At 34.6% G+C, this 25,494-nt stretch overlaps 1 protein-coding gene across 1 annotated transcript; it reads left to right on the top strand.

The window, feature by feature from the left end:
- The first annotated feature begins 863 nt into the window (after window positions 1-863).
- On the top strand, window positions 864-24,382 carry LOC145248874 (large ribosomal subunit protein mL41-like). The gene is made up of 3 exons (XM_080110631.1): window positions 864-1,157; window positions 13,717-13,817; window positions 24,247-24,382. Exons 1-3 carry the CDS (start codon window positions 989-991, stop codon window positions 24,373-24,375), a joined length of 399 nt encoding a protein of 132 aa, XP_079966757.1. The 5' UTR covers window positions 864-988; the 3' UTR covers window positions 24,376-24,382.
- The last annotated feature ends 1,112 nt before the right edge of the window (window positions 24,383-25,494 follow it).

The raw sequence follows: 25,494 nt of genomic DNA, 5'->3' as shown, positions 1-25,494 counted from the left end.
GTAGTGATGCAAATATGATTAATTTCATATTTGTAGTTTCTTCCAATGCATTAACCTGCAAAATTTATCTCTTTCCTCTCATGAGAAGAATTGCATTTTTCGAAACTCCACGGAATAAGATCTTTCATGTTTATTTGTACTCCTTGTTGGATAATTAAAATTTTGTATAACTTCTTTACATGGTTTATGATGTTTTTTGTTTTTTTTTTGAAAATTTGAATAAAGTTTCAATAAGACTTTTTTTATTATATATATTTTAGAACCCCAGGATACGGTGGCCCTAGGATACGTTTTTTTTAGGTTATAATGTGGAATACGATGTTTTCCGTTCCCTGGTTACAGTATTTGCCCCGCCTTACGGTGTTATTTATAATGTTCCTATTTACAATGCCTCCCCACGAGACAAAGTTAGACACCAGGGTCGTTTTTTAACGTGGAGAAAAGGAACAAAAATAAAAATTGTCTCAGTCGTGAAGGATTTTTCCTCCACTGACAGAGAACAAGAAATTGAAGTGCAGTATCTGAAGAATAGATTTATAATGTTATTTTATTATATACATGTGTATTATATACAGTACTGTTTTTTGTTACTAATTTTTAATTATACTAATTAATATATATATATATATATATATATATATATATATATATATATATATATATATATATATACACACACACACATACACATATACATACATATTTTTTTTTTTTTTTTTTTTTTTTTTTTTTTCAATAGAGAGTTGACTCCGTAATAGTAAATACGAAATCTTCATGAATCAAGATATATTTAAGTGCATTTTACGACCAGGTAAGTATATGATAAAAATATAAATCCTTAGCCGGAACGATTTTTATAAGGAACATATCCGTTGATAACACCGTTAGAGAGAGATTTCTTAAATCTTACTTCTCGCTTATTCAACGATGATTTTATTCGTGTAGGAAAACAAACGAGAAATATCAACGTGACCATTTCACGCAAACAATGGCCTCGGCGGTGTCCAACATAATAATTCGCAACTTTAGCACAAGTTGTTGTTTGCAGGGGAAAAAATCTCGCGTGCCATTTGACAAACGGTTTGAGGTGACCGGCAAACATGCCAATCGGAAAAAACCGAAGCACGAAATAACACAACAGCTCATTGCTACCCAGAGTAAGTAGTATTTACAAACATGACGGTAACAAAAAACAAAATGTAAATATATATATATATATATATATTAAAGAATATGTATTTAAATTACTATTTTTTTTTATTGTATGCGGTATTTATTTATTTCAAAAAGTGTAACTTTTCATGCTTGCTTTGTGGATGGAAATGTATTATTCTCCGGGATACATTAAAGAAGTCAACTTGACTTATTAAAAATAAATATTACTAGTTTATTTTAAGCTTCTTCGGTTAACCGCTTCTTCTTTTAAATGTCACAAAAGTTATAATATTAGATTACAATTACATCGTGGTAATTATGGGAGAGGAGGTAAATCTGTGGCACGCGTTGGAGGTCCCTAAAGTCAAGACAAGGTCAATGTAAAAAAAAAAAAAAAAGAAAAAAAGTTGGCTCAGTAATACAATAGAGGCGAGAGGCGAGGCGAGGCGCTGTCTAAAAATAATGTTTATCTGGGTTTGTACACATAGATTCGAAAAAGTTGTTAAAAAACAAATATATAACAAATAAATGTTATCAAAGGCAAGATAAGTTACTTTTCTACCAAACTGGATATATTTTTCGTGTTTTTATTCAATGTAACATGTTTATTAAGCTCGAAAAACATACAGCGTTTACCGATTTATTCGAAAATTCAAGATGGCGTCTGATTCTCTCTTTAACACGGTAAGTTTGAGGATAAGGTGTTATAAATAAAAAACTATACAAAATACTATTAAAAACCTGACGAATATATGTCAACCCATGTCACGGTAACATATATTGAGCGAGTTTTTAACAGTATTTTATCCGGTTTTTTATTTATAACACCTTTTCCCAAACTTACCGTGTTAAAGAGAGAATAAGACGCCGTCTTGAATTTTCGAAGACATCGGTAAACACTGTGTGTTTTTCGAGCTGAATAAACATGTTACATTGAATAAAAACACGAAAAATATATCCAGTTTAGTAGAAAAGTAACTTATCTTGCCTTTGATAACATTTATTTGTTATATATTTGTTTTTTGACAACTTTTTCGAATCTGTGTACAGTAATACAAACCCCGTATTTTTGCTGATTAGACGTACGAGTGAAATATGGAAATTAAAATAGCAGGAAACTTCTGAATGAAAAATGTTAGTGTACAAATTTTCTGGAAAGTAATCGATTAAAATTTTAAAACGTACTTATTACGGAACGAAAATGTTATATTCGAAAAATCACGTAAATTAAGTATTTAGTTATTAAAGAATATTTCAAATCAAATTTTATGGGTAAGCGAGAACTGTCTCGCTCCACCATATTTAAAATTCATCACGTGTTGCCCCTCCCCCTCTCAACAACCTCTCCAGAAATAGAAATCAAAATAAGCCTTGTAATGGGAACAATTTTCTATTACTGGTCAAAAATTGTAAAAAAAAAAAAAAAAAAAAAATGGTTTTCTATATATTAAAAAAAAACAACTACTTGGTCAATTTATGGGATTTTTGCTATGACATTTTCGTTCCGTGATTTTCCTGTAATTTTGTTTTAATTAGATTAAATTCTGCAGTTACGCCAAAAAGGTGGTCGTTGCAGTTTATGGACTCTGGTATTTTTTTTTAGATAGGATTTTCAAGTTAAATTCGACTTTTATAGCATCTTTTGTTAAATTATTACATTGGAATTCACATAATCTGAACGCATCCACAGTTATATTTTGCGAATTACCTTTATTCTATTTTTTAAATCGTGCATAGACAATTTCAGTTTCCAATTTCGACGTGGAAGGACATGTTACAGTTGTCTCTAATTTAAGGGATCTGTTCCCCACTTTTTTCCTGTAGAAAGCATTCTCAGAAACTCTTGCTTTCCGTGGTTGACTCCCCATTGTGGGGAGTTTGAAATAATTCCCAGTTGGGAACCTGTAATAGAAATTACAGATTCTGTCTCAATTCCTATCATAGACTTTATAAGAACCTTTCAATCCATGTGGAATAATCACTATTCTCTCAAATTCTTGATTTGCCTCAGTCAAGAAGGATGAGCTACTTGGAGAAGGTACCTATCAGCCCTAAGATCACGTGAAGCATAATCGCTTACACAACTATAGATTGAATCAAGAAATCCACTCAAAGGTTGGGGCTTTGCAAGTTTCATATTGTCAAGAGTCTTTCATCTCTGGATTTTCTTCAGTTAAGTGAAAGTACAGAATATTTTAAAAGATGTGACACATCGGGACAGCATTCAGGAGTGATTTGACTCTCTTGAAACAGCTTGTGCGAGTCAAGCTCCATACAGAAAAAAAATCATGACTGTGTGTATGAGATTCCATGTAAATGTGGAAAACTATACAAAAGTGAGACGTGTCGTGCACTAAAAGTACGGTCAGAAGAACATCGAAAAGCTGTAACACATGGAGAAATTGAAAAGTCTGGTATGACTGACCATATATGGAAGGAAAAGGGAAACCATCCACCCTTTTGAGACAAAGTAAAAATTATAGACCGAGAAAAATCCTGGAGCGTAAGACAACTCGAAGAAACAGATATGATGGGTGACGATCAATTACTAAGTACACCTTTTTAGTGGCACACAATATAGTTTCCATTCTGCTAGATCTACAGCAGATGTGCTGACAGTTATATCTCATAGGATTAGCGAATTTCTCGACCGAGGCAACTTTTCTAGGGCAATTGCTTTTGACATATCAAAGGCCTTTGATAGGGTACGGCATAAAGGTTTACTTCACAAGATCTCCAGCTATGGTATAGCTGGAAATGTCTTCTCAATTATGAAATTATTTCTCTCTGATAGGTTCATAAGAGTAGTAGTTGATGGGCAGAAATCAGAAGCTCACAGTATTAATGCTGGAGTCCCTCAGGGGTCCATCCTGGGCCCAACTCTTCCTGATCTACATTAATGATCTTCCAAATCACATCCTTACATCATTCGTAGACATTTATGCTGATGACACTACCATCTATAGTAGCACATCTAAGACCGTAAACAACCAAGTTCTTTCCGATTCTCTCTCCTCTGATCTTGAGTACTTGGTACAATGGGGAAAGGAGTGACTGGTTACTTTTAATGCATCTAAAACCAAGCTTCTGTCTTTACATCATCAATGTTCTGATCCCCATCTGGCATCAATTGAAATGAATGGCTCTCGTCTTGGGGAGGCCTTATGTTTTGACAAGCTTCTGGGCTTGACCTTTACTCCTGATCTTAAATAGAACACATGCACTAAATCCGTTGCCAAGGCCGCTGGAAAAATGGTGGGATCCTTCTATCGATCCAGAAGATATCTCACTGCTGATGCAATTCTCTATATATAAGAGCCAGATACGTCCAAGGATGGTGTACTGTTGCCACATTTGGGCAGGAGCTGCTAGAAAGGACTTATCCTGCCTTGATAGAGTTCAAAATAGACTTCGTAGCCTCGTAAGGGATGTCCTCTTTCTCACAGAAGAGATGTTGCGAGTTTGTCTCTGTTTTATCGTTATTTTCATGGCATGTGTTCAGGTGAGCTCCAATCTATGGTCCCCCCTCGCCAAACTTTCACAAGAAACACCCGTCTAGCAGAAAACAATATCACTAATTTCCCCCACTCTTTATCTGTGCCTAAACCTAAACGTAGATTCCATGAGCAAAGCTTCTTAGAACTGCATGCCTATGGAATTGTCTTCCGTTTTCCTACTTTCCAGCTGACTACAATATGGTTGTCTTCAAGTCTAACATAAACAAGTTTTTGATGAGCCGTTCCATATAAGTTAACAAATTTACCGAATTTCCATTACTAACGATTACTATAATTTCCAACTGACTACTGTACACTCTTTAACCCTTATCCTTGAGTGGCCTCTTGGCCTTGATAAGTAGTGATGCCTATGTAAAAAAAAAATAAAAAATAAGATTCCCTGTAAATGTGGAAAACTATATAAAAGTGAGACGTGTATTATTATTCATCGGACTACTGTTCTCATCTTGAGTGTGATTTTCACAACGTTTCGGTCGATATAACCTCCGACCGACTGACGGAGGTTACATCGACCGAAACATTGTGAAAATCACACTCAAGATGAGAACAGTCGTCTGATGAATAAATATACATATAACCAACCCTCATCTCAAAAATTCAGAAATGTCAAAAGTGAGACGTGTCGTCCACTAAAATGTCAAAAGTGAGACGTGTCGTCCACTAAAAGTAAGGTCAGAAGAACATCGAAAAGCTGTAACACATGGAGAAATTGAAAAGTCTGGTATGAAGTAAAAATTATAGACAGCGAAGAATCCTGGAGAGTAAGACAACAGTACATATGATGGGTGACGATCAATTACTAAGTAAACCTAGTATAGAAGTTAACACTATATGGGAACTGTTAATCTCTATATAAATAAAATGAACTCATTTTTTCCCGTCGGATTTTGACCTTAATAGGATTAAAAATCAAGATATTTCATGCAAATATAATATGCACAAACGGCAGAACAATATCTGAGGTGTGTTATAGGCTTATTATTTCTCAAATTCCTCGATAATCTTAGATTTCTATACTTTTTCTGCTGAGAAGTCACGGCCAAAATCGGTTAAGATCAATGGAAGTGGTAAAATATTTTCTCTCTAATAAATTCCTCCTCCCCCTGCCACCACTTAACACCGTTTGGGGATCATTCACAAGGAACAGTTGAGAAGAGAACACCGGTTTGGCTTTGTAGTTCTTTCATGTGAAGTTATTTAAAATCACTAAACTAAGCTGCAGTGCTCTGTGGCGTAGTGGTTAGCGTGCTGGACAATTCACATTATATTTTCACGTTCGCGCCGACCTACCGTAGTCGTTTTTTTTTTTTTTTTTTTTTTTTTCCTAAACAACTGGAATGGACTTTTCTTGGTGGCCGAACTGTTAACGTTGCAGATGTTTTTTTTTTTGTTTTTTTTTCACACTTTATTTTCCTACTTTTACTCATGACTCCGGGTTTGATCCTTCCTACTTACCTACCTTAACATTTTTTAAACCTCCCCCCCCCCCGTCCCGGAAACAAACACTCGGGCAACGCTGGGTACCCCCGCTAGTTATAAATAATAGGTAATATATACAGTAATAAGTATATAATAATATATATATATATAACAGTATTTAATAACTAACATGAAACTAAATTAATAAACTGTAAAATAGGAAAATCAAAACTAAAAATAAAATAAGTTGCCCCCCCCCCAACCCTCCTGCACCCACTTTTTATAGTCAATTAAAAAAAAAAAAAAAAAAATTATAAATACACCAAGCCTCAAAGGAAAAGAAAACAACAATTGCTCCTGATGACAATCGGATGCCCGATAGAAAGTGCTTAAGAAAAATATGGCCGATCAACAACTTCTGGGCGCCATCCTATATAATATGCCTGCTGAAATTAAAAAGACCGCTCGGCAAATAGAAAAAATATCCAACAAGATCGGAAAAAGGAATAACTCTGTCGTGTTCAATCAAACATGTCTAAATAACGACTTGCTGCCAAAATATACAAATATATTTATCTGTGTGTGTAGTAATAAATAGAAATATTTACATCAAGAAATAAGATTGGTTTAAGGCTCCTAAAATTGATACTTGAATCAGTGTTGCAGCCAAGTACGTCCAAGGATGGAGTACTGCAGCCACATCTGGGCAGGAGCTGCTAAAAACAGCCTATCCTGCTTTGACAGAGTACAAAATAGACTTCATAGCTTGTAGGGGCGGGGTGCCCTTTTCTCTTTCCTGCAACCTCTCCCCCACAGAAGAGACATTGCAAGCCTGTCTTTGTTTTATCGTTACTGCCATGGCAAGTGCTCGTCTGAGCTCCAATCTCTGGTCCCCCCTCGTCAATCTTCCATGATAAACACCTGTCTAGCTGAAACCACTGAAACGTATATTCTATGAACAAAGCTTCTTTCTTAGAAGTGCACGCCTGTGGAACTCTCTTCCATTTGCCTGTTTCCCACCTGACTACAACTTTGATATCTTCAAGTCCAACATAAACAAATTCCTGATGAACCGCCCCCTTAAGTAAAACACTTTATCAAATCTCCAATACTAATGATTACTATGATACTATCCCATTGATTACTGTACACGCAATAACCCTTATCCCCGAGTGGCTCCCAGGCCTTGATAAGTGATGACTAGTGATTAGCGTACCTGGAAAAATTCAGTTGTAAAGTGACCTTCTGAAAGTTGAAGGTTCAATCCTCGGTGTGGATGACCCAAAAATGCAATTACAAATTACTTAGAACATTTTATGCAGTCATGGCTGAAGTAAATAAAGAGTTCTATCCAAAATTCCGTACAGATTTCCGAGTTCAACAAACATTACAGAGTTTGACAAGATACACCTGAAGAAGGTCGGAGGTTACGTCAACTGAATTTGTTGTGAAAATGACATTCAAAATGAGAATAGTAGTCTAAATAATACAACTAATCAATCCTCATCTAAAAAATTCAGAAATGTAATATCAATATTTCGAATTCACTCTAATAACGAAGAAGCACTGATTAGTGATGTTTATGCTAAACTAGCCGGGATGATCGGCTTTGCCCGGCTGTTTGGAGGTGTGTGTTGAGCAAAAAAAAAAAAAAAAAAAGTGGTAGTAGGCAAGCAGGCTCGAACCCATACCATAAAGGAGGAAAAAAATGTGACATCTTTGCCATTGCGTCCATCACCTAACCGGAAGTGACGAAGGTTTAAATTAAGGCTAGTCAACTGGAAAGAGGGAATGACTTTCAAAAATATAAGCGAAAAAAGCGGCCCCCGCTCCTTGTAGAAAAGTGGCCAGTTGAGGGTGAAGGAATTAATGTTTTAACCAATTTTTCGATATTTGTCGTCCGAAGGGTTAAGCTTCAAAACAGTACCGATCTCATAACAATCCGTCACCTCTGTCGAAAGTTTTAGTCAGACATACATACATTTAAACAGACAGGTGAGATTTATCTATAAATATAAAAGCGAAAATGTATGTATGTACGTGTGTTCGTTTTTTCTGTGTGTCTACAAAAGGCTTTTTTCAGAGAAGCAGTCGCTCGCTTCACAACTTTTTAAAACTTTTTATATCACATATAAATCGTAATATCTCACAGTTAACAACAAAGCTCGCCTGTCTATTTAATTTGCTCGATTTCAGGAAGATAAATATTCAATATTTGTCACTCGCCACATGTGGGTTAGTCTTTTTCCTATAACATCTTGGGGGGGGGGCGTTCAGCAGTAAATGAATACTATCCTACAGTCAAACTTGACCTCATTAACTCATTAAAACGCGCACCTGCTAAATCCAAGTAATTAAATAAATTCAAACCCGTTTCTGCATGTCGCGGTGGAGCAATGGTTAACGTTGCACGTTTTTTTTTTTTTTTTCACACTTTAATTTACAACTTTCCCTCAACGGTACGGGCTCGATCCTCATACATACTTTTTTTTTTTTAACCCCCCCCCACACACACACCTCCAAACACCCGGGCAACGCCGGGTACCCCACGCTAGTATAATAGAAAAAGATTAACACTATTTACTGTGCAGAACAAAAAGTTTAAATTATCTCCCTTGCATAGCTAATCATGACAACAGTTGTAGCTTTCAAAGAAAGTTGAATTTCCTAAATAAAAATACTGGATTATTTCCCATAAATTTCGGCTTAGGCTCAAAAAATTTTCCATCACAATTAAGTATTTTCTAAATTTTCTCTTATTTTTAACTGCCATATTTCATTTGTATGTTTGCCAGCAGAAGAATCTTTTTTTATTTTTACTCACGCTCACCCCAAATAAAGCATATCACCATTTGTATGGGGCTATTATTTTGGACCATGCTTAGAGAAGATGAACAAGATGTTGGTTTACATTACATTTAAACTTCTGCATATTAGTACAGTCAGAGAAGCAGGCAGCAGAAAGGGAATTTCAAAGTCTAACTGTTCGAGGGAAGAAAACTATTGGAATAGAAAGCTTCCTGGCATTTCAGGACCTCGACAGTGAAGGGATGTGATTTTGTTGCTAAGCAGGTTTGTGAGGAGAATATACATTAAGGGGGCACAAGTGCAATGAGTTCATCAGAACATATTCCATTAAAATATTTGTAAAACAGGCACAGAGATGCAACATTGCGGCAAGGGGACTAAGCAGAACCTATTAGATTTGAGACTCTTCTTTGGATCCTATCCAAGAGGCAGACTAGTGAGAGGCCAGATGTGGCAATAATACTCCATGCGAATGGTGGCTTTGTAGAGGTATAGGATACTCTCAGATGTGAGTAATCTTCTAATACAATAGAGGGAACCCACTTTCTTTGCATTATTTTCTATCCAGCATAATGGGTTGAGTGAAATCAGCAACACGGAGAAAAAAAAAATGTACTGATACCTAATGTGAAAGCAAAAAAAAATTAAAAACAACTTTGTTTATTTTAAACTTATCAAATCTTATATTAATAAATGATGACATCTATGGCGGTTCCTTCGCGCATATAGTTCAGTTGCATCAAATTGTCTTGCGGCTTACAAGTGATAATCCGTCCTTGTTCTGGTGTTACCAGATTTGAATGTCTGGAGATATTGGCTTTCTGACCTAAAGTGCACCAAACATTTATGTCGAAAACAAAAACGATTTTCCTATACAAAAAAAAAAGGGCAAACCCCACACTAAAAATGAAAATTTAAAGATATAAAGAACTTGAAACAGTAATTTTTTCCAAAATTATTTGATTTTGTATCAAATGACCCAAAAACGGTTGATGTGACGCAAAACCAAACAAATCTGTCTTTGTAATTGTAACAAAGGTTTTCAATAAAAACTAAAAACCTGCAAAAAAATCCAAGTTCGGTGAGAACTGACTTTTCTCATTCTGCTCTAGTAGACTCTAGAGGTTCAAACAATCGCTCAAATGTAGCTTTTGTGTCCAATATGCAGTACTGTTGTCATAATTGGGCTGATGAATCTGTGTCCCATTTGAGGGTTCTTGATAAGGTGCAGAAACGTATCTGTAATTTAATTTCTTCTTCTCTTCAACCTCTCTCTCACAGGCGTGATGTTGCTAGTCTCAGTCTTTTTTTATAAATCAAGGCTCTACGGACAAACTTATCTTTAGTTGACCTTTGCCAACTAAATATTTTCGTTTACTAGCCAAATAGAAAAGTTACTAGCCAAACCCACATAATTTTTAGAATATGACGTCTTCGTTCTTTGACAAGTACGTACATAAAGATTTTTCTGTTTTTTTTTTTTAAATATGTGTGATTTTAAATATACAACAAATTTTATGTTGATACTTGAAAGTATATATATATATACTAGCGGGGGAGGGGGGGGCTACCCAGGTGTTTGGAGGTGTGTGTGTTCGGGAGGGGGTAAATGAAAACGAAATAGGCTGTTTCAGTATTAAAAAAAGAACAATGTTAAACAAAAACAGCGAGGTGTGTGTTGGGGGTGGGGATAAAAAAAATTAAAATAAACAAAAAAACGATAAATTTCTTTAGAAAAACAGAAAAAACAGCATACGGGATGGAAAAAGAAAGAACGAAATGTTTCAAATCATCGAAAACATCGAGGTGTGCGTGAAGCGGACGATGTTAAAAGTTGTTAAAAAAAAAAATCGGAAAAACAAAAAAGATATCTTACATCACGATTCGAACTCGCAACCTTTAGATAATGACGCTGCTCTTTAACCAACTGAGCTAAAAAACGGCCGCCGAAATCGGGTCGATTTTTATAATATTTAAACTGATTCAATCCACAAAGTCACTGCCGCATGCATATATCGTTATCTATTTTTTTTTTTTTTTACATGGAGTTCACCACTTATCAAGGATTATTGTGTGTACAGTAATCAAAGGGATAGTGTAGCAATAGTATTGGAGAATTGGTAAGGTGTCATTACTTAGGGGGGGGCGGTTCATCAGGAATTTGTTTGTGTTGGACTTGAAGACATCCAGGTTGAAGTCGGGAGGGAAACAGGCAAGCGGAACAGAGTTCCACAGGCGTGCAGTTCTAAGAAAGAAGCTTTGTTCATGGTATCTACGTTTTGACTTAGGCACAGATAGGGAGTGGGGAAAATTATTGACGGTGGTTTCAGCTAGTCGGGTGTTTTTTGAGAAAGATTGGTGAGGGGGGACCAGAGAATGGAGCTCAGACGAGCACTGCCATGGAAATAACACTAGAACAACGACAGGCTCGCTACGTCTCTTCTGCTTCTCTTTTGCTACCCTCCCTGTAAAAAAGCGAGCCATTGAGGGTGAAGGAATTAATGTTTTTAGCTAATTTTTCAATATTTGTTGGCCGAAGGTTCGGGCTTTAAAATGATATCTACCTGGCGAAAATCCGTGGCCTCTGTCGAAAGTTTTTGCTAGATATACACACACACACATTTTGCCTTTCATATATATATAGATAAAAAAAAGTTGAAAAGATATTTTTCATTCATTAGTGAACTTTGGAAGATTGTCGGTGAAAGAAATACAATCTACAAAAGATAAGCGTTTCATTATTTCTAGTCGTTACTTTGAAAAATCACTCGCAAATGTGACTGTTTTACTGGCAATGTAGAGCCCTGTAAATCTTGTTATGGGACGTGTTCTTCAGAATTGCAGAAACGTATCTGTAATTTATTAGCCCCATTCTTTATTCTTCTCAATAGAATCTCTCACAGATGTGATGTTCTAGTTAGTCTTTTCTATAAATACTATGATTGCATCCTTTGTTCCAGCTTCTTTGATTTGTTGGTTTAATGGTTCTCAGCAATTTGCTGATACCTTGTTGTAATACAGTTTATTTTGGTATCTTTTTTATAGAACTACAGACTTGTGAAACTCTCTTCCTACTAAATTTTCTGTCTCCTACTTATAGCCTTGATCTTTTCAAAACTAAGGCCAATAGGTATCTCCTACTTTTTCATTCTTCTTAATCTTTTACATCAATTGGCTTCATGCGTTGTCTGGAGTGATTTCCATTAAAAAAAAAAAAAAAAAAAAAAATGCCCTCCGTGGGCTTTTGTTGCAACATAGTCCAGTCGACGTTAACCCAAATTTGAGAAAACTGGTAAAAGAGGAATGGCTGCTAATGATAGCATTTTATGGACTTTATTTTGGTGACATAAAATTTTAGGGAGTCGAGTTAATGCTTTTCGGGCACTCCTTAATAAAATAAATATTTCAACACAAGCTGCTGAATAAACGAACAAACAACTTCGTAAAACTTGCAAGGAAAAGGTTTATTGAAGTAAGGCGAGATACTATTAGGATATAGCTGGGGTAGAACTCGTCTGCCTTTGTCCGGTAGTTATTCCCATGTGGGGACAGTCGATACCGATGTAGGCAGAGAGAGAGAGTGAGGAAACAGGTCCGCTCTCTTTGACGTCTCGCTGGAAAAGGAAGAGTTTTTCTTGTCCGGGATGGAAGCAGTTATAGTTCCTTAAGGGGGTAAGGAAGATCCCTGCGCTATGCCTCTGATTGGTCAGTATGTGCCATATCACACAGTTAGGGGAGGCACTGATGCACAAGAAAAGACTTCTATTTGTTTCTGCTACAAAACCTTGTCTAAGATGGGAGAGTGAAAAAAAAAAGAGTGGGATACTGGCAACTGCCTTCTGTGTGCATCTGTCTCCATGCAGTTTACTGATGTTCAGGATGCAAAAAGAAACTGGAGCCGAATGCATTTGATTTTGAGTTTATATAGAGGTAGATCATGTGACCTAAAGAATCGGTGATTGGTTACCTTTTTGTTCATTTAATACAACACTTAAACGGCCAAGAGACAACCACTGAATAATCAATGAATGTATTATCAATTCCAATATCTGATCATTTAATTATTAATTGAATCAAATTGTTATAAAACTATGACTAATGCTTTAACCCTACCAGACCAAGTTATTGATATACCAGTAATTTCCGAAAATGCTATATATGGAGTTACCGCTAAACCAGTATTTTTCCGACCACGTGTTTTTGTGTTGTCATGGAGCTAAAAATAGCTACCCAATCAATGCTTAGACTCGATTTTAGCACAAGCCTAACGTCCTGCAAATGTCTTTTGGCAGAGTTGTGAGTTGTTTTGTAGACTAAAGTAGCCATAAAGCGAGTTAGTGACGAATCAAGCACTTCGACAGGTAAAGGAGTGAGACCAAGGAGTTTCACGGTGCAACAAATGTTGGATAAAGTTAGATGAAGGCGGATTTGATCAAGAGTATGTTTCTGAATCGAGCGATGCCAGTGATGATGAATATTTCAATGAAGGAGAAAGTGATGATAATTCTGATGATGCAAGGGGCCTGTGCATCAAGAAGGGCTCCACCCGTTGGGCAGACTGGCACATGAAGGCTGAATTCTGGCAGCAAAAAAATTACTTATGTGTTTAAATTTTTTTCACAATTTTGCCCAGGAGGCCGGGTGCAGGGGGGAAATTAGGTTCAGTAGCTCCGGTCTGGTAGGGTTAAGTTTATACTGTTTTAATTTCTGTTTAGGAAATTATTGATTTTATTTCTTATTTTAGACTTGAAACTTGTTTAAAGATTTATTTATTTATTTTATTTTATTTTTTTTTTGTGGAAAATTTTCTTTTCAGAGGTTCAATCGAGTGGCGTAATAAATAAGAAAACTCTCCGATTTGTCAACATCAAAGAAATGATTCCAGAGTTTATCGTTCCAGATTTGACAAATTGTGAAGTAAATATATTTTTTTTTCTTTCTTTCTATTTCATCTAGACCTAGCATCATATTCAATGATGAAAGTGTTCTAGATGTTCAGATTTTAGCACATGTGAGACGTAATTAAAGATTTTAAATTGATAGAGAAAAGAAATCAAAGCATGCAGAAGACTTAAAGATCACAGGATGCTTCAGTCAACTGTTACAAAGATAATGCAAGGCAGGACTTCCACACGCAACAGCTCCTCTCTATCTTATCAGATGACAGGAGTAGGGAAGGAAAAAGTAATTAAAATCTTTCATTTGTAGATGGCTCATTAATATAGATATGGCATTAATTTGCATATGAGAGGAGTGGCGGCTATAAAAAGGATGAATTGGTAAGCACAAGAGTTTGAGTTTTTGACAGCCGAGAGAGAGAATGGGTGTTGAAAATTACAGTTGAAGTTAGAAGTTGGTGAAGAATTAAAGCAATTTTTTTTTTTTTTTTTAACACACAAAGAAATGTTATAAAAAGGTTTCTAGATCAATTATATTGAAAAAGTTTTCTTTCAGAAAAAAAAAATACATACATTTTTAATTGAAAAATGTTTTCTAGATAAAACTAAAAACTTCTTTTTATTTTTTATAGAGTAAAACTGTTTTTCTTTAGTAAAAATCTGTTATCCAAAAGTTATAAAAATGCATAGTGTTCTGTTTATGATTTAACTCAACCAGAATAAAAGTTAAAAAATCCGATGTTACTGAAAAAAATGTCCTTTTGGTCAGTTTTTGTATTGGGGTACTTTAAATTCATATCTATTAATCTATCTTATATATTATGTGTGTGGAACGGTCTCCACCAAACTACTGTCAATTTGTGGTTTACAGACTTAAAACCTGATACATGGGGTATCTTGACCTATAGAAGAAATTCGATTTGGTTTTTAACCGGAAAGAAAAGCTACTAATGGGTCAAGATTGGAACTTGGCAGGAGTTAATGGGTATCCTCCATGCATGTGTTCTAAGGTCAGGTTGCATACAAATGGTTCAGGCCTAGGTATTGACATAGAAGTTTATAACAGGTCATCAATTATAATTTGCACATCTTCGGCTTAATTAGCGCGTAGAAAAATGATTTTTCAAAAATGTTACAGCCCATGAATAAGACATTTCTTGATCAAGTAAAATGTTAAAATATATTGACTTTATTCCTAAAATATTTTTGTGAAATTTCTGTGTTATTTTGTCAGACAAAATTGCAGTTTAGTGGTATTTTAAATACACACGCATAATACACACACATACACACATACACGTACATACATGTTTTAGTTACAATTTTAGCTGATGCACTCCAAGTCATATTTTTTAGCTTTTGAAATCACTGCTATACATTGGGTACAATATAATAATTAATAATGAATTGGCTCTGTAATAATGAATACGAAATCTACATAAATTAAAATATCATATTTAAGTGTATTTTATGATTAAGCAACCCCTGTGTCTGCTTTACAAGCACTTTAATGAAATGTGCTCTGATTATTATATTGTATCCAATATATAGTAATGGTTTCAAGTTTAAAAAAAAATAATTTGCGTACCATCAACTAGAATCGAAACCAAAAGATAAAAGTCGCCAGACTTATTTGTAACTATCTGTACTATGTCTATAACCTTGCGAAATAACATTAGAAAAGGTATAAATGTGCATTTGCACATGCATAGAAATAACCTGTTTAGTCGACTTACCATGGTCAATGTTTTTTGACCCTCTAGCAGCAATTTTTACTGGCTTAAAAACCAAATGTGTAGAATCTGTTCTTGATCAATTCTGTCTTCGGTCGTAACAAAATTGCAAAATTGTTTTTTATAATTCTTTTTAATGATTTTTTTTAATAATTATTTGCTTACTTCTTTTCAACATGTTCTGTAATCTGCATAACTATCAAAATATTTCAAATCTTAAAATTTGACCGTAAAAGTTTGTTTGAATTTAAAGTAAAAGTATTAGTTAAGTATCACATCATTGTAACAAAATGATTGGAGTGTTCTATGTTTTTTTTTTGTTTTTTCTTTTCTTATGAAGTACTTTTTTGTACATGATAAATGAACTATTAATTAATAGCAAATATGTCTTCTCTTGGCAGTACTTCGCAAACGAAGATTCTATGAAGGGGGTTTTGCACGTCGACTGCAGGCACGCTTGTGGCTGACGAGCCCGATGCGAGACAAGCAGGTTCGGCCACAGCGGCTGCAGTCAAAAGTCACATCAGGTGTGGCTGCTGAGGCTTCCTTGAATCTTTCTCCTGCAGCGCTTCTCCCTCAGATTCTCTGTGCAGGAGATCTCAAAGGAGACAACAGCCTGGCGGACAGTATGTCACCAGGTAACACGGTCAGCAGCGAGAGTAGATCACTGAGGGACTTCTTCAGAGAGTCTTTATATCTTTTCTTCGGTGCCCCTCTGTTACAATGGCCATTAGAGAGTTCGCCATATAGGATTATCTTGGGCAGGCGATGATCTTCCATTCTGGAGACATGCCCGACCTAGCGTAGCTGTGACTTCAACAGCATGGCCTCGATGTTGGTGATTTCCGCCCGCTCGATGACCTCAACATTGGTGACATAGTCACTTCAGTGGACATTGAGAATGGTGCGGAGACAGCGCTGATGAAAACGCTCGAGGAGTCGTAATTGGTGGCAGTAAATTGTCCAGGACTCGAGCTGTACAGGAAGGTGGAAAGTACTACGGCTCTGTACACACTGATTTTTGTGCAATTTTTTAAATGTTTGTTTTTCCTGACTCTGTTGTACAATCAGCCAAAAGCGTTGTTTGCTTTGGCCAGTCTGTTGTCTATTTCTTTGCCGAGTTTGGCATCTGATGTGATGGTACACTCCGGGTAGGTAAACTGGTGAACGGTCTTCAGCCAATGGTGATGTGGAGAGGGCGGTACTCTACCCGGGGAGCTGGCTATGGGAGGACTTCCGTCTTTTTCAAGCTGACCTCGAGTCCGAAGAGCTGGGCAGCCTCTGATGTGAGGCGCTGCAAGGCTGTTTCGGTGTGGGCAACAAGGGCAGCGTCGTCGGCAAAGAGGATGTCTCGGATCAGTTGCTTAAAGGTCTTTGTGTGGGCTTGCAGCCTTTTGAGGTTGAACAGACTGCCGTTGAGGTGACAGCAAATGTAGACAGCATCGTCATCGTCAAGATCTTCAGTCGCCTGCTTGAGCATCATGCTGAAGAAGATGCTGAACAGAGTCTGTACCAGAATGCATCCCTGTTTTATGCCAGTGACAATGAGAAAGGGTTCTGAGAAGTTATTTACTCTTACCTGACCGCTTTGGTTCTTATTAGCATTACAAGCGTATGCTGTCTTTTCGTGGACATCGGCAATATTACATACCTAATGTTTTTCAACAAGTCATATCTTTTTTATTTGTTGGTCAATTTTTAAAAGAATTATATTGATGGAAAGAATAAAATAAGCATTCCAATGGTGTTAATTTATTTTTCTTTTATGCGTTCAATGTTTCTATGCTCCAAGTTAAAAATGAAAAATTGGTAAAAAAATTACGACAAAAAGGGAAACACTTTTTTCAATGTTTTCATTTTATACGTTACGTTTGGAGACATATGCGGGCGTTAAATTTGATTGGATATGGCTGAAATTTTACAGGCTATATAAACAAAGAAATCCATCTCTACTGGTGTTTGATTTTTATTTTTACGACGATAGGAAGCAAAGTTACGACCGAGCAAAGTTGACGGAGAATATTTCAAAATTGATGAGATAAATCTGCATATATCATCCATTTTCATATAAATAATAGTTTCAGAATTATTTTCATGTATAATATGTAAATATTTGATAATTATTAATTGCGCGGAATTTTATTTCAAATGTTATCTTTTATAGAAATCAAATTCGCTTACGGAAAAACGGTTGCTAAGCGCATCATGCGCTGAGCTGACTAAAGCATTCTCTTAAAAACAGAAAACCGTTTCTGCTTTCGTCTTACTAGACGAGTCATTTTTTATTCTGAGTTCGTCAATTTAAAAAAATTATTTTCAAGTTTTTCAAATTTCAATACTATTTTGTTGTTTTTAACGCTTTCAGTACACGTGCACTAAAAGCGTTAAAAAACAACAAAATGTACTAAGTACATGCGTTTAACTACTTATTTGTACTTAAGGTAGAATTGTTTTTTAGTGGTCAAAAAAAAAAAAAGCATAACATAAAAGGTACTTGTGTACTTATGCTATCATGCTGAAATAATGATATTATTTAGAAACCCATTCTTAACATGGGGAAGAAAGGGTGTTTTTTGTTAACTATTCTGTATTTTTACTTAGCAATTAAATAAAAACAGATACCGTGAAACTTGAATTTATTTTTAATTCATTGTCAAGACTATTTTTTCGAATCTGTAAAACAAACCCGTTTTTTTTTTAACTGAGGATATCTAAATAATAATAATAATAATACGAATAATTAGGCGGTTTGATAAAGAATTTCATTGTGGTGCATTTTGTAAATTTTTACCTTGTTTCCACCTTAACAGTTTTCTTTCAAATGACTACCTTTATAGGTTTTCGAGTATACTGAAAATGAATATCGCATTTAAAATTTCCACAAATAAGTAGCTTTCCGGATATTAAGCAATGTCATTTCTTACGTTGTTGCTGTTGGCCATCTTGGTATGCACGTTTGTGCATAGTTTCTTGGGGTTGCGCTTGCGCATATCAAGATGGCCACCAGCAATAACATAAGAAATGACATTGCTTAATATCCTTACTTATTTGCAGAAATTTAAATGCGATATTTGTTTTCAGCATACCTTAAAACCTATAGAAGTAATTTTAAATTTAAGGTAGAAACAAGGTAAAAAAATTACCGTTTTATTTCTTTGTTTACATAATTGAATTTTCAGTAAAACAACAGAATAGAAATGACAAAAAATACCATCAACTGGTGAATATATAGTTGTTGCTTATCAGGATTCCTGGTATCCTGGCACTGTGAAAGTTACATCGAGGATTCATATAAAGTACGATTTAGGGTTGCATCGCAGAAAATAGGGGTATATTCTGTGCCAGATAAAAAGGATTAACAAAATTAACAATTGGACTGGTCCCAAAATGCATAAATTCTGGTCGACTATGGGAATTTCCATCTTTTATAGAAATCCAAAATCTATATGAAAATCTTTCTTTGATATATTTCTGAGATTAATTCATATCTACTCTACATTTTTTTTCTCTGAAGGGAGTAGTAAATACCGGCCATGAATGCTCTTTAGGCATTCAATGGCTACACCCAAGATTAAGCTCTCCTTTGGTGAGGAGGCAGGAAAATGCCTATTCACAATAAAGCTATATTTAAATACTACTATACCACTTAGCTTTGTTCATAAATAGACACCCACTGTATGATACCATGTGCTAGTTTTAAAAAAATTGAAATTTGTACATCTGAACTTATAATTCATGGCTTATGGTAAAGAGATACATTATATTTGACTGCATAATCAGAAAGAGCACACAATTTTACATAAGACTGCCAAATTTCATGAGAATAGCTTGAAAAATAAATAAATGGTGGCGAAATTACTTTCTTGAAATGTTGAGGTCCGTAATTTAGCCCACTTTTTCTACAGAAAAATGTCCACAGAAAAGCATAAATTTTGGCACTTAAAATTCTCATAATTTTTATAATATATTTTATAATACTGATGGTATTTGCATAATACAAACGGTTTTAAGTATCTTTTACATAGTTCTTTTCATACAAGTTGATAAAATAACAATTATCTAAAAAGAAAAAATCAACTTGTAATGCTATTCTTATGCAACTGAACTATCATATTAAGGAGCTCCAAAACGAGCCAAAGCCGCTTCTGGCTCACTGTATCAAATGCCTTGGTCAGGTCCACAAATGTTATGTAGAGTCCTGTTTTGTTCACGACACTTCTCTTGCAGTTGTCTGAGGACGAAGACCATATCCGTGGTACCCCTGTTTGCTCTAAAACCGCATTACGTTTCTGGGAGATGGTCTTCTGCGATGGAAGGTATCAGTCTGTTTAGGAGCAAACGGGTAAGGATTTTACCTGAGATGGAGAGCAGTGTGATCCGCTGGTAGTTAGAGCAGACTGACATTTCGCCCTTGTTTTTGTACAAGGTAACAATGACTGCATCACGGAGGTCCTGTGGGAGTTCTCCTTGCTACAACAACAGACAAGGAACTCGTGGAGTCTGCCAGTGCAAATATGTAACTAAAGGGAAATAACTCATGGCATGATTACTTCCCTTTAATCTATAAGCATATTTAAGGAAAAATCTGCCAGTCTAAAAGTTTCTTTTTTGAAATAAGGGATGAAATATGGAATAAGGATCCTGGAAGCTGAAAGACTTTAACAGGACACATTCCAACCGACACTGGTTGACTGCCAACACATGTGATTTGTAAACAAGCATACTTCGTCTGAAATAAATATTTTCAAAAAGAAATTGGCATAAAATCAAATATCTTCATGCAAATAACATAGCAGAAGGAACAAAGCTATTTCAAATTCGAATTGAGTATCAATCAGTCAGACGGATTCCTATCTTAAAATCTAGCAAGATAACTAAATATTAGATACTGTATATAAAAAGGACGACTATTTTGTGATATTTTATCAAAATAAATTTTGTTTCTGAATTTTTGAGATGAGAATTGATAGTATTGATTATTCAGATTACTGTTCTCATCTTGATTGTTATTTGTGCAACGTTTCAGCCGATGTAACCTCTGATCGTCTTCAGGTGTATCTTTTCTTTACAAATTCTCAAATTTTTCTGTCGAACTTGACAATCTGCACAGACTTGCAAATGGAACCCTGTGTTTAATCCTGAATGCTAGCAAACTCTGATTCCATCAGCCATAACTGATTCTTAAGTGATTCGCAATTGTATTCTTAGTATTGTCTGCACTGAGGATTGAACCTACAACCTCCAGAAGAGCTTCACATGAATCTGAATTTTTACTTAGTATATTCGTGTTTAGATGCGACTGAGTACCGTTTGTGAATTTAATATGCCTGTAGTGAAGTAGAAAAAAAAAAGAAATTTAAAAAAAATATATAAGACTCAGCTGTTCCTTCCAAAAGGTCGAGCTCTTCAACGTCCAAAAATAATTCACCGTCACAAAAAGAATTCGCCGTCACTTCTTCCAACCGTCGTTTCACTCATTGTGCTCTTCACCCCTGCTTAAAAAAAAAAGTACCGTTTATATGCTGCCCATTTCTCCACTTATGCAAATTAACTATCAACCAGAGCCATCTAGTTTTCCATTTCTCCAAACAGCCAATTTGCAAAGGGGGACAACTCAAACCACAATGCCCCTGACACTTCCTCCTTTGAATGAAACCAGTTCAACCTGCATAGGGTGAATGTCATTGATTGGCATATATATTTTATTCGCTCTTCCACAGGTCCTTGTGGATAATTTTAGAGTCAATCCTGGGACTTTTTTTTTTATAAGCAGTCAGTATTTATCAAGACCCAAAGGCCACTCAAGGATAAGGGCTAGTAAGTGTACAATAGATGTGTAGTTTTACTACATATATATATAGGAAAATTCTGCTTATTCAATTATATTTCATCCTTTATTTATATTAACTCTTTAATTTATGAAGTTCGATGTAACCACAGCGCATATAGAAATAAATGACAAAACGTCTATATTCCAAGATGTTGTCCATTTTTCCATATATTTCTTTCAGCATATTAAAATGGTCAATATATATTAATGTTCAAATGATTAATCGGGAATCAGAAAAATTTGTGCCGATTTCCAATGCCAAAAATGATTCTTTTGTTTTTTAATTTAATTTTCTATTGCTGGTCCAAAAGATAAAACGATTATTGATTTTTAAACTACCAGCAAAACTAAAATCATATCTGAGTTTTTACAATAATTTGGAAAAATAAATAAATAAATAAAAAAAATAAAAAAAAATTTTAAAAAAAATTAAAAAAAAAAAAAAGCAAGCTTATAGCTAAATATTTAGAGATATTAAAAGAATCAGAATCAGGAATTTAGTACAGAGTCGGTAATTGTATCGGAACCGAAGTGGGTGGGATACTGAATTGTCCCATCACTAGTGTGTGTGCGTGTGTGTTAGGAAAAAAAATGCAAACTTTTGTGGAAATTGGAAAAAATTTTTGCTGATTTTTCGATGCCCAAAATGATTTTTTTTAATTTTTAAAAAATTTCCGTTGCTGTTCTTAAAGATAAACCAATAGATATTTATTGATTTCAAATCGAAAAAAATTAATATTGGAGGCCTGTCTATAGGTTGTTAAAAATTAAAAAAAATTTTTTTGTATGCAGTTTTTTGTGTTGAACTGCCCACTTAGTATAAACATAATTAAGAACTATTATATACCAGCTATGGGCCAAAACAATTGTATGCAAGTGTTGCCAATAAAAACTAACATCTTGAAATGAACAATCAAATAAGTTTCAGTTACTCCTAAAGTGGTGAATTATAAGAAATACGTATATATTAGTGTTGGGGCGATTAATCGGAATCGGAAAAATTGGAACTTTTGGGATATCAGTAATCCGAATCGTAAAAAAACTTGTGCCTATTTTCTGATGCCAAAACGATTCCTGTTTATATTAAATTGTGATTCAATGAATTTCAAAAAACCCTTATTGAAATGAAGTGGTTGAGTTCCATATCAAAGATTTTTATTATTCTAAGCAAGACAAAGAATACTTTAGAAAATTAATCTCCTTATAGGGTTTCGATGTCTACCATCTCATCAGAGGAGAGAAAATATTAGCAAATATTTATAAAGGTATGTACCCTATTTGCTAAAGTCAAAATAATTAATTAATCAGAAGTCTTTGATTTTCCATGTCTCACTGTTTCTGTAAGGTCTGATGAGACTGTTAGATTGTAAACACGGTCGGACATCCGAAACATATGTAACCAAACAGATAAAACGGTAATAAAAAAATAAAACACATATTTGCTCTGCAATAGTATTGAGCACTCTCTTCAGGTTTTTACTAATTACCGGTTTTACCATATATATATATATATATATTATTTGATTTTGTTTAAAACAATCTTCCACTGCTAATAGTAGTAATGATAAATCTTTAGTGATTTTTAAACTACCATCTATAGTCACCCTCCCCCCCTCACACACACACACACACACCCTTTTTATGTTTGAGAAATTATATGCTTATTATTATTATTATTATGTTTTTACAGTAATCATGAAAAAAAAAAAACAACTTTAAAGTTAGAGATTTATGAATCAGAATCTGTAGTTGTATTGGAATCATCCCTGGTGGGGGGGGGATATCGGAATCGTCCCAGCACTAATATATATAATTTTGAAATTCTATGCAGATTCTAGAGTTTGATAGAAAGATTACTGAATTTTACAAGATACACCTGAAGTAAGTGAACGGTTACATCAGCCGAAACGTGCAAATAACACTCGAGACGAGAACAGTAGTCGGATTAATCCAAATAAAACAAAATAAATTTTTGTCGTTGTTATGACGTGGGTAAATGGAATCCTTCGTAACAGTAAAAAAAAACATGGTAATAAATCACGTTGATGGAGAGACAAAACAATGGTTATCGGTTAACAATGTTTATTGATGTTCACATAATGATTACATAAAAATATATACTCAGATGGGAACAGATTGAATTAGAAATGTCTCTGCTAAGAAGAACGATGTTCGTTCCTCCATTGTCCCAATCACAGACTCCCTCTTCTCGTCGTATTCTCATTCCCGTGTTTACATACGAGAATCCCAGGGACCATTCCACAGTTCAGAGGAAACAACGCTTTGAAAATGTATGAGTTATTTCCCATTGATTGGATTCTTAGATTCGTTCTAATTGTCGTCCGAGCAGTCATATTTAGATTAATCTGAGAATTGCTCTCGTCTTCAGTGTTATTTGCACACCATTTAGGTCGATGCAACCTCTGACCTTCATCAGGTGTTAGTTGCCATGTTTTGACAGGGAAAAAAAAGGGGGGTAGCTCTGCACTCTTAAGGTTTCGAATTTTTGGATCTAGTAGGAAGTAAGTTTACATAAATTCTACCGATAATTTAATTATTGGAGAATTCTAGGGGGTATAATTTTTTAACTTAGTATGATTAAATTTTTAATTAAAGCCCTCAATCAATTTGTAAGTTCTTAGAAACATAATATTTATGAAACTAAGACGTTGTTGGTTTCAATATGGTTAATCGTGTCCTATCTATTAAAAACTACATCTGGTTAAAAAATGGATGACATTCAATAAGAACAATTGTCCGATTAATCTAAGTTATACAAACATTCATTTCAATTCAAAACTGAAATAAATTTTGGCATTTCATTTTTTATATATTTTGTAAATTGCTAATAAAATATCAACATCTGTTTTTTTTTTTTTGAGCAGTTGAAGCCATACGTTTCCTACAAAGTTCCTGAAATTGTGCAATCACCATTCACAGCCAAAGATCTGTTCGATGCTTGCTATGCGAAAAAAATCACTGATGAATTCCATGAAAATAAAACCAAACAATAAAATCTTATTCACATTTCATTTGTTTTTCTTTTAAACAATGTTTTTGCTGAATGATAAAATTTTCAAAACTTTTTTTTTCTAAACACTTCCATACCAATTCAGCAATGGAAGGCACTCTTGTGGGGATCCACCCCCTAACCCTGCTGACAGATAATTTGCAAATACACTTCTCTTTTATACCAAATTAAAAATGGCTAAATCTTCCAGATGAAAAGATTGACGCCACATAAATATACTTTTACTTGTAGACCCTTATGTACCCCTAACTTTAAGTGTTTGTAATTTAAAATTTACACTCCTATAATTTTTTTTTTTGTGTATTGATATTCATATTCAAAATCCTTTCTGCTGTTTATTTTAAAAGAAAATACAACTTTCTTATATATGGGTCGTGGAATTGCATTCATCTACAAAAGGATCTAGCTAATTTGCATATTCTTTTAAACATCCATTTTAATTAATTCCCCTTTTAGTTTTTTTTAGTTTTCTTATGGGATGATCATCTTTAGTTAACTATTACATGTAATTATATTCATGCAGATATTCTACATGGTTTATACTTGTGTAATATTTGCGTAAAAAGTTTATAGTAAACACAAACCTCTTTCTCTATATATTTATGTATGCATATATATATATATATATATATATATATTTTTTTTTTTTTATAAAATTTTGTCTACCAAACTCCGCTGGCAGGTTTTAGTCTATAGACATGACTTAATATATAAGGTATTCGAACCCATGCAAAACTTTTAAAAAAAAAATGGAATTTGCCAGGTGAAGGTCAAATGACGGCATTACGAATATGCATGCGTAACATAATAGCTATTGGTTCACATTTTAATTTCTAACCTTGCAGCAAACATGTCTTCATAGCTCAGGCATTAACGTCAAAGGAAAAAGTAAATTGTAGACTAAACGTTTTGGTTTCGATTCTCGGTGGTGGCGCACAAGTCATTTTTTTGAAAAACTTTTTAAATCATTACTACCATATATTTCGGCATATAAGATGACCCTTAAAGTTAAAAAATCATTTTTAAAAACTAATATATCATAAGATACTGGGTGTTGCAATCTCTAGCCTCGGCTAAACAAACATGGTTTCGTGATTTAGCT

This window comes from Euprymna scolopes, chromosome 27, assembly GCF_053919585.1.
Source record: "Euprymna scolopes isolate OS-2025 chromosome 27, ASM5391958v1, whole genome shotgun sequence".
In the NCBI taxonomy this organism is placed as follows: Eukaryota; Metazoa; Mollusca; class Cephalopoda; order Sepiida; family Sepiolidae; genus Euprymna; species Euprymna scolopes.
Note: the sequence above shows the minus strand (reverse complement) of the source record. Positions and strands in the feature narration are given on the sequence as shown.